At 43.9% G+C, this 10,744-nt stretch overlaps 1 protein-coding gene across 1 annotated transcript in view; it reads right to left on the bottom strand.

Annotated features, from left to right (window-relative positions):
* The window catches only part of DIO1 (deiodinase, iodothyronine, type I), an 11,364-nt gene extending 5,317 nt beyond the window's left edge, over positions 1–6,047 (bottom strand). Inside the window, exons 1-2 of the mRNA XM_004679028.1 lie at positions 5,717–6,047; positions 1,139–1,282 (exon numbers count right to left, since the gene is read on the bottom strand). Coding sequence (XP_004679085.2) covers positions 1,139–1,282; positions 5,717–6,047 — 475 coding nt within the window. The remainder of the gene's footprint in view (positions 1–1,138; positions 1,283–5,716) is intronic.
* Positions 6,048–10,744: the final 4,697 nt, after the last annotated feature.

Below are 10,744 nucleotides of genomic sequence, written 5' to 3'. Positions count from 1 at the left end.
CCCCCCCCCCGGTCCTTTATGCTCCCACTATGTCACTCACCCAACTTTTACTGAACTCTGTGACATGAATTCGTACAGGGGTTGGGTGACAAGTGAATCAGTATCCTTTCATCTTGTGGGGAGACAAGTAAATGACTTACCCCAATTCCACAGGTCATACATGACTTCTTGCCTTCTTCACTCTGGGTTTGAGAGTTGGGCTAACCTCATGGGTTTAATCCCCATGAAAATCATGCAGATGTGGCGTGTCCATTTCGTAAAGTACAAAGAGCTTAGACCAAGCTGTCAAAGTTTCAGTGAAGGGCATGTCCTTTGTAAGGGAGGAATTTCTCACAAACAGCTGGCCAGCAAAGGAACACTATTTCCAGGGAAGTAATGAAAAATGGCTACCACCTGTTCAGGGTTATAGTCAGGATGCTTACTGCCGGTGAAAACCAACCTAGAGCAGCAGTTCTCAAAGTCTGATTACCCAGACTTTGTTAGAAATGAACATTCCCAAGCCCTACCTCAACTCTACTCAGAGACTCTGAGGTAGTCACTACCAGTGTGTTTTAACAAACCCTCCAAGTGCCAATATTTCCAAGGAAGTAATGAAGTTGAGCGACCACCTGATCAGGGCGTTAGTCAGGATCCTTACTGTAGGTGAAAACTAACCTAGGGCAGTGATTCTCAACATCTGGTCCCCAGACCAGCAGCTTTAGCAACACAGACTTAGTGTGGTCCCCAACACTTAGCTTGGGAACCATGGACTGACAGGAGCCAGTGTCCCTTTCAGCTTGGACAGTCTTGGGATAGTTCTCACAAATCACTACCCAGCGGTCAATTTACCTGTCACCCTGCAGGTCGAAATAAGCTCTTACTAGCTCCATTCCTTGACTCCCCTATTTATCCACTAAAAATGTTAGGTGTTCTCCCAGCTAGACCCACTTGCTTGTTTTTCTGCTTTATGTAGCTGAACCAAAAGCAGAGACATGACATTAGTGGTGGACAAACCCAGCAGGAACTGGAAGGTAGGAAACGCTTGAGTGGCAGTGCTGCCCACTGTCCTTCTCTTCCTCCCACCTTCAAGATGGATCTTATGGACAGGAAGGAGAGGAAAAATGGTCCAGGAAAGGGAGAGAGAGGGAACATTCTGTACCTGATGCATGTGCTTCTTCAATGTAAATTATTAGAAAATCTGCCACGGGACTAAAATCTTCAACAAGATTCTTGAACTGGTCAAATTTGAAAAGAAATGAAGGTCAGGTGCAACTTCCAAAATTCAGCACCAATGGCCTGTTGCCTGAAACAGAAAAGGAGCCACCATAAATCAGTACTCTACATATAGCATTTCTCCTGTGAGCCCCACCTTCACTCCTGCATTTAACTCTATTACCTTCATTTCTTTCTCAGCTCCAGGCGTAGTGTGGGGCTGAATCCTGGAGCCTGTGACTTAGCAGAGGTGGGAGCTTCTGATTTTTTAATTAGAAAACAATCTCAACACCACTGATTAGGGCCCTGAAGAGACTGAGGACAATGAGTGATATTGTGGACAAAGTTTGAAATAGGTTTCCAATTTCCTGATAGCAGAAAGGAGTTGCAAGGGGGTGGCTGTGCCGAGGACTGGCACCCTGTCCCTGTCCACAGGCCATGGTGCAGAGAACGCCATTTTGAAGTGTCAGGCAAGGACCATCAAGTCAAATATATCTGCATAAATGGAAAAACATTCCATAGTAGGGCTGGATTCAAACCCACCATCATGACCTTCAGGCCAGTAAATTATCATCCACATCAGTTTTTTGCAGCAGAGAAATCACATTTACAGTTGCAAGATGACACTTCATAAGTACACGTTGGGCAGACTTTAGATTTTTAAACAGGAGCTGAAATCCAGTTTCAGATTAACTGCCAGGTACCCAGAAAATAAATCAACCAGGCTTGCCTTCTACTACAACATGACAGTTAAAGACTGTTTCATGCTAAGTTTGTGTCTGAGAGAGGTGTGTGTGTACACACACATGTGTAATTCCAAGCAGAGGATAGGAGCAGGCTGACAATTTCCCTAAGCCTTTCTTACCTAATAACACAAAGTTCACTAGTGCAAGGTTGGTAGGCATAAGTTCCAGTTCTACAAAAATGCACTGTGTGACTTTAAGTAATTTACCTCTCTGGGTTTTTATAGCTAAAGAGTGAAAGAGTTGCTTTAGATTGTGTGTAAAATGAGATTGGCATGATACCCAAAGCATACAACAGTTTTTTATTGGCCTAGTGGCATTCTAAAGCACTTACAGGATCTCTTTCTAATGGGCCAACCTAACCTAATCATTAATGTTAATGTGCTGCTTTCTGTAAACCTTTCTAGAGTGCAGCAAGATCTTCAAGATAAAGTCTACCTACCCTCTTGAATAAGACACATAAGGTCCCTCCAAGCTCTGTTCCTCGATGGATCACCAGTCTCAGTTCACCCCTTCATGCCTCCCATACCTCATCCCCCCGATGGCTTGGATCTCTGCTGTCCCTTCCCTGTGTTCTGCTTGGCCGTCTACTATTGTCTTCCTCACCCCAAGGATTCACTGTCTTAAGGCAACAAACTTGCATCCTCTTCTCCAGAAAGCCTTCCCCTCGTTGCCCCCCTACTCCACCCCAATTCTTCTAAAATCCTCTGGCTTCCTTTCCCACTGCAACATCTCCTTTCCCAGTTACAAGATCTGCCAGGGCAGAGGCCATTTGTGTTGATTTCTGCATTGCCTGTACGTATTAGTTCAGGGTCAACGTGTTATGTGTCAAATCTATTTTATAAACAGAGTTCTGTTTAGTCTCCCAATCTTCTTCTCTCTCCATGCTTGGGTCCCAGGTTCCATTCCACAACAGGAGGCAGAAACCAACAGAGCTGTCTTTTACAGTGAAAACTGGCCCACTGAAAGTGAACAGTTAAAAGAAGCGAATACATTCCATGAATTAGTCATGAGTCAACAGCCATGACAATCTTGGCTGTCATAGAACAGATCAGAAGATGATTGATTATCTCAAAAGAGAAGCTGGAGTATAAGTCAGAGCCTTTCAACCTAACTCCTCCTGCACCCCCATTCTAAGTACCTCTCAAGCACCATGTTCCTAACCTTTCATGAAGTCCTAAATTATTGATATTCAGCAAATTGGCCTGGTTCTATCACAGTGTTTGGCATATAATAGATGCACAATAAAAGTCATTATCTTCACTCACTTGAATAAATAGATGTCATTTGTGTACTGTCGTTTAAAGAACAAAAATCTCCTGCCTTTCCCTCTGCTACAAAAATCTTCCTCATCTTCAAGGCTTAGCCCCTGAGTCAGCTTCTCTAGGAAACTTACCAATCCCTGCAAGTAAAGTTCATATCTTCATTGCCTCCCCCACCACACAAAACTATAGGGATTTGTTTATGACACCCGTCTGGTCTGTGGAAACACAAACTCCTTGAGTGAGGAACAAGCTTCTATGAAACTGAGTCCCTGGCATGTAGCTGAAGACCTGGCACACTGGAGGGCCTCATGAATGGTTGCTGGTGCACTGAAAAAACAAGGTGAAGTCCTGGTTATGGGTCCGACTCTGTCACTCGCTGGCTACGTTATCTCTGCCTCACTTTTCTCCATTTCACTTCTAAAATGAGAAGGTGAGACTAGGTCAACATTTCCCAAGGGCATTCTTTGGCACCAATATGATGATGATAGACATTTACTCAAGTGGAAAGTGGGGAGTTGTGTGTGTGTGTGTGTTTAGGAAACTCAGTGCTATGTTTAAACAAAGTTTTTCAAGTTTTGTTTGTTTTTAAGCTTCAAGGCTTCTCCAAGTATTTTAGATCTTCATGTGTAAAATGTGTTTTCCGAAGTAGGCCATAGGAGTAGGGTTTCCCAAACCACTTTGACCAGTCAGCAAAGTATATCTGTGGCATTGGGTTCCAAAAGACAAATTTTGAAAAACCTAGGTTAACTACCTGCTCAGTCTCCTCTTCTGCCCCATCTGCTGTTTCTAGACCTTGGGGATTCAAAGATAAGTCAGACACAGCTCTTTCTAGAGGCTCCCCATTAAACAGGAAGATCATACTAGGTTAAGTGGCCAGATGCTGGGAAGGAACAATCAGTATCTGAGACAGGTGCAGACCACCAGCCATGAGTCCAGAAGGAGAGAGTGTCTGGCCACGTGGGGCCTGAGATGGCTTTAGGGAAGGAACAGGTGAGAGCTGGGCCCTCGGGGATGAGGGGTTTAACAGTTAGCAATGGAGGAGAAGGACCAACAGCAAAGGCAAAGAGAAGGAAAAGTCCATACAAGGGTCATACAAGGCCCAACAGCTGAGCGTGAGAAGTGAGCATGAGGAAGTTTGCAGGTAGCATTGGAAAGAAAAGTTGGGCCCTCCTAGTGGTGCAAGGGGTTAAAGCACAGCACTGTGAAGCTGTCTGCAGCCACTGCAACACCAGTTTGGTCACCAGCTGGGAGGTGACCCACATGGTGTGACAGACCTATCCTGTTCACCTGCTGTTCCTCTCAGTATTTCAGTACATCTGCCTGTTATGCTCCCCGTTCTGTCTCTGGTGGGTCCCCTCAACACCCTGCACCTCTGGCCTGTATTTCAGCTCTTGTGTGTATAAATAAAGACATCTTTAAAAAAAAAAAACAAAAAACAAAAGAGAGGCCCTCCCTGGTGGTGCAGCACTGCAAGCTAGCAGCAGCCTTTTCAGTACCAGTTTGATCCCCGTCCTGGAGGTGACCCACATGGCGTGGCAGACCTCTCCTGTCTCACCCGCTGCTCCCTTCGGCAGTGTACTTCATTGATATGCCTTGTTCTGTTTCCTACTTTGTCTCTGGTGAATCCTCTCACCCTCGGCACCTCTGGTCTGTACCCCAGTTCTGTATGCATAAATAAATAAATCTTTAAAAAAGAAAGAAAGAAAAGGTGGAGACTGTCCAGGAAAGACCTTGAACTCAGGACTGAGCCTGGACTTCATCCCCAAACACAGAGGGGAGCTGCTGAAGGTGAGGAGGCGGGGTATTGGCCAGGGGTGTGCCTATGAAAGGTAATGGGCCAACATTCACAGACTGGGTGGAAGAGAGGACAAGACAGGGAGGAGGCCTGGCAGGAAGAGCAAACTGATGGGGGAGGTTGTTAAAAATCCCAACAGATAGAACTGGTTTGTTGCCTGGAAGAGAGAAAAAACAAGTGCTTCAACAAATATTTACTGAGCAGCTACATGAGCACACCACAGTGATGGGGACACCATCGAGGGTTCCAGTGATGGTCTTCTAAGGCTAGCGAGGGTGATCGACGTTAGTCAAATACTCAAACATAATTACAAATCCAGCATAGGTGTAATAAAGAAAAGCTTAGGACGTAAATAGAGCATATAAGGGAAGGTAACCTAGTCCGGGACAGTCGGCCTCGGCTTGTTGTAGGAAATGTCATGGAAGGAGTGGAGGGGGCAGAGCAGGGTGAAGAGCACCCCAGACTCTCCTGCACAGCTGCATGAGCAGTGCTAGAGGAAGAGAAGGCTGCTGTGTCTGGCTGCTACTTGCATGCTTGGGGAAATTGTGATGCCCTTCAGAGAAACAGAACCCAGGAGAATTCCTAGTTTCAGGAAGCAGGAAGAGGACAAAAAGCCTAAAAAGCAGTAGTCAGAGTGGTAGAACTCAGGACTTACCAAGCCATCTCCCCACCCTCTTCCACCACCCCTTTCCCACCTCTCAAGCTTGTACCAGCCTCCTGACCTTGCATGAAGTCCCAAATGTTGCACCTCTGGCCTGAGAGGCAGACCACGGGGCAGTTTGGGGCCAGACCTCCTTGCTTAGCTGAGTCCTCCAGTCGCTGCCAATACACCTTTAGGATGAACCAGAAATACTGGGTGCTGAAGAAGGTTGGGCCCCAGTTCTCATAGGAGAAGTGGGGGTTCTTGGTCAGACCAGTCTTCTGGCTCCTGGCCAGGAGCTGCTGCTTGGCTCTTCCGGGAAAGAGTGTCAGCAGCGCCTTGCCCACAGCCACATGCAGGGCCACCTGCAGGAATACCCAGAGTCTCTTCAGCCATAGCCCAGGCTGGGGCATCCTCACCTTGGCACAGCCTGAGCTGGTTCTGAGGTTGATGGGCAGAGAGGCAATGGCTGGGTGACACTGGGCGGAGCTGAATGTGGGTGCAGAGTGAGAGCAGCCAGCCCCAGGCAGGAGGCAGGTGGCAGTACCGAAAGTGTTTGCCTTCCAGTTGATAGAATGGAAAATTCCAACCCTGATGCTCAAAGGTCTATGTTAATCATGATCATTTCTAATTCTCTGCCTTAACTTTTAAGGGATTCTTGGGTTGAGGGACTAGATCTTACATTCTCCCTCTAAGAACAAACACCTTAAAAGATCACAAAGAGACTCTGGTCCTTGCTAAGAAAGCTACTTAGCAAGGGATTAAGTTCTAATGTTATTAATCTTTTTTAAATGTACATTGTTCTAACTAATGAATGAGGTGTTTCCTATTCACAACTTTTAGATGGAGCCCTTACCAGAGGATTTGAATCAGGAATTTTCCTAGCCCTAGACAGAGCTAGGGCCATTCCCCTGGAAATCTGGGGCGCAGTATTCTCCTTAGTATGTGGTTCTCAAGGGGATTACAGTTGAGAGGGAAGGAACATGAAGCAGAAAATTATCATTAAATGTGGACGTCCTTAAAGTTGCCTGTGGCTCTGGGAGCATGGAAAAGGAGCAGTTAAGTCTGGTCAAAAGGACTGTCCCAAGAAAGTGATTCTATACCGAAACCAAAAGCTGAGTAGTGAAAAGTAGACCAGGAAAGTGGGGGCAGTGGTCCAAGCAGAAGGAACTCCATGTCCAAAGGTCTAGAAACCAGAGAGCAGGGCTCATTGGAGAAACGGAAAGATCCCTACTAGCTCAGGGCTGGAAAGTGTTGTGGAAAACATCTAAAACCACTTTCTTTTTTAAGCAGGGAAACTGGCAGCCAGAGAGGAGAGATGGCTTGGCTGAGGCCTGTTCTGATGTTAACTAAATCTCTGAAGTGTTCACTCACAGAACTTTGTATTACCCTCCCCTGAGGCATTTACATGCCTGAACATTCCCTGCATGTGGTTAGGGTTAAGGAGGAGGAAAATTTGACCTGGAAGCTGGCTACCACCAGCTATTGATCTTGGTATTGATCTTGGCCTTTTGCATTTTCTCTTTAAAAGACAGAACAGCTCCAGAAGATGTTGCTTGTAATATCTATTTGTCATTGTATGTTGCCTACATTTTCTGTTATAGCCCTCAGCATAGTATTGGTAGTTATTTTTAAATCCCATATAACAGTGCTAATATTCCTACCATATCTGGCTCTGGTACAGAGTCTTACTATCTTTTCAAACAATTTTTTGTCGTTTAGTATGTTTTGGAAATTTTTTTGTTGTTGAAGACAGGCATGAGTTACTGTATGAAAGGAACTGAAGTAAACAGGTGATATATGACGAGGGTTATGGAACCACTCAATAGTCCTCTGATTAGTCTCTGTGTTTAGTGAGGCTGTGTCCCTGTACTATGAAAATCTCAATGACTTCTTAGTTCCACACTATCTCAAGAGGTCCACGATGGCTAGAGGGAACTGGAGTTGGATTTCCTTCCCCTAGGTTAGTTAGGCTCTGATAAAACTTCAGTGTGTTAGACTCTGGTAAAATAGTTTCTCATGATGGCAGACCTTGTTGAGAACAGAATGTTCCGGTATATTCTAAAATGATTCATTTTCCCATCCCTGTGCCAGAAACATAAAGGGATTTTTCTCTGATCTTCAGTGAGATCCTGGCAAAACTCTCCTGGTAAAGGTGTGGGTGTATTCCCCTAAGGCCGGGGTGCCTGGAGTTCTCAACTCCCAGACTTCCTCACTGAGTTCCCAGGAATTCATCTTTCTTACTCTGGCTTCCACTGAGACTTCTGCTCATGGGCCATCAAGTTGTAATTTTGTTTCTTCCTGTTTATCTTTCCCATTTTGGGTACAAAAAATTTCCCAGCGACCTCAATTTGCTGATACCCACGAAAAGAGACTTTTTCCTTCAAATTTAAAAGCTTTTTATTTGTAAGACAGAGTGAAAGTTTCCATATGTCTTACATGCCAGATCAAAAGTTCACTTGGTTTTCACAGCAGTTTATCAAGATACTGTTTCTTAGAACGCTTTTCCTCGCATAATATATAATACGTACAAATGGAAAGGGTAACACACGTGTAGTTTCATGTTTTAAAAGAGTGATAGCAAGATAAAGGCACACATTCTTTCACCCCTTCCTTGATAAATTAATCAGTGTTCTCCAGGAAAACAGATGCAAGAGGATACCTGAAGAGACAAGTGCGCACACACACACAGCCATGATGTGTGAATATAGACGAATGTGACTCATACTAGGGAGTGTGTTTCCCCTATCTGGAGCCTTAGCTCCGCCTGTAATAAGCCATTCCACCATTCTATTAGGCTGGTGACTTCCTGGTGACTGGGTTTCATGATGAGGTTTATGTATCTAGTCATGTGTTCCAAGTTCTTTTTTTTTTTTTTTTTGATTAATAGGACTGATCCCAAGTTTTTAAAATTAAATTTATTTAATTTATATGTATCTCTTTACATTGTTGTTCATTTTAAAGCAATGCTTACTTTCCCCCAATTCACCCACACATCATCAGTACAGCCTCCCACATTCCTCCCTTTCTCCTTCCCATCCATCTCCCTCCCCATCCCCTGTAGGATATCTCTGGTTTATACTTGTCTGTTTTTGTTTTGTTGTGTTGTGTTTTGTAATGGAAAAAATAATACAATTTTCCAAATTCTTTAAATTAAATTGATCCCTTGATCTGAAGCAATGTTGGGTAGGATATCATTATATTCTCTAAACAAGACTTGCTTTCCTTTAGCAAAAGGGAAGAGAGCACTTCTGCCACTATGGAAAATTTAAGTGAGCTGAGGGGTGGAGTTAGCCAAGAGTTTTCCACCCCAATATCTCCATCCCAGGACTCAGTGATCCATTCATTTTATATCAGTGCACTGACTTTGACAGAATGCGCTACTGGCCTTGCTCAATGCTGGCACAGGTACAACTTAGAAGTTCAGGGACATTCGCTGAGCTGTGCGGTCCGTCTTCTGGGAAACGTTGCCCCCCTTCCATTTAGATCTGGGAACTGATTTCAGTCCAATGCTCTCAAGTCTAGAAAAGTAAGAATTTCCTTCAAAGCCACCATAGAGACTTTCTAGCGTTCACAGTGTCAGTAGGTTGACAGTTGACTATTGTAACCCTATCATTTTCTTTTTTCAAGATTTCCAATAAAGTTAAGAAAAGCCAAGCCACTCCATAGTCCTTGTAATTACCATTATTCTCTTACTGATAAAGAGAAGTGTCTTTATCAGTGCCCAACACCTTAACCTTCTACCTCTACCTTTACCTCATCCCACTCCACCACAGATTGTGATGCCACCCCTCACTTAGCACTAGCAGTAGGTGGTTGTTGCCATCAGACTGACCAGTTCAGTTCTAAAATTCTAACCTTAAAAAAATAGAAATAAAATCCCAACCTGAGGGCTGTGTTCTGGGGTCACTCTTGGTACCAACTGCTAGAGTGTAAGTTCCTCAAATGAAAGGGTGAGTTCCAGTACCAGGAGTGAAGGATCAGCATTATAAAGTGGGCAAAAAGAGATATTGCAAAAATGCACATAAAATTGGTCACTCCCAGAGGTATATGGTTGCTTGATCCTGTAAGATAGTTTGAAAGCTGTATGAAATATCTGAGGGGCATCAGATTATCTGAGGGGAAAATGAGAGAAGCATGTATTCAGCAGTTGTTTACCCCACTGGTCAAAGATTTGCTCAATGAAATGTCTCTGAATTCCTGTGTTGCACTTGTGCGGGTGTTGAGGAGAGCCAGCAGTCCCATGAGCCATGTTATGGAGCCATAAGCGCTGATGCTAGAAGGTGAAAAACCTCAGCATGTGCTTAAGATAAGTGAGATAAAGCTCGCTTAGGTTATACCAAAGCTGCAATAAGATCAGTGGGGTGAAATAAACAGCAGGAAAGCTCCAGAGGATCTGAGATGGGACTTGAAAACAATCTGATAGATTTGCACAACACCCACACTTTCAAACTGAGATTCATTTGTGGTGCAGATTTAACCATAAGTACCCTGCATCTATTCTAAGCCTCAACTCTCTTTATAAAAGGAGGATAATCACCTTAAGCTTAAAGGATTGTTCTGAGGATCAGAGATTCTGTATATGTATATTATATACTTTATAATTATGTAATTATATTACTTCATACATTTAATTATATATGTTTTATTAAATGCTTGAAATATATGTATGTGATTTACATAATATGTAATTACCGATATTATTATTGTTAGTCAGATTTAAAGTATTTCCAATTGGCCACAAGCACCCTGTGTGGTGAGGTCAAAGTCGAAGGTTCTGGTGTGAACCTTGAATTTGGCTTATGCTGCTTGGAAAGCCAGGACTTGTTCATTCTCCAATTAGCCTTTAGGGGACAATATTGTGTGCCCGACCCAGTACTGGGAATTCAGAGACCAGAATCATTGCTGATTCTTGCCCTCAAAGCACTCACAGATTTGAGTGGACAAGGTGGGGGACAGGGGAAGTGAACATTGTCTTAAAGTGAACAATAATGTAAATAGATATATAAATAAAATGTTAAAAAATAAAAGTTAGAGGGCCCTCCCTGGTGGCACAGCGGGTTAAAGCACTGCACCGAGAAGCTAAAGCCACTTCCGCAATGAGTTCAAT

The sequence above is a fragment of the Condylura cristata genome, unplaced genomic scaffold, assembly GCF_000260355.1.
Source record: "Condylura cristata isolate star-nosed mole 26May11 unplaced genomic scaffold, ConCri1.0 scaffold00008, whole genome shotgun sequence".
Lineage (NCBI taxonomy): Eukaryota > Metazoa > Chordata > Mammalia > Eulipotyphla > Talpidae > Condylura > Condylura cristata.
The sequence above is the reverse complement of the archived record's forward strand: the minus strand, read 5'-3'. Positions and strand labels throughout refer to the sequence as shown.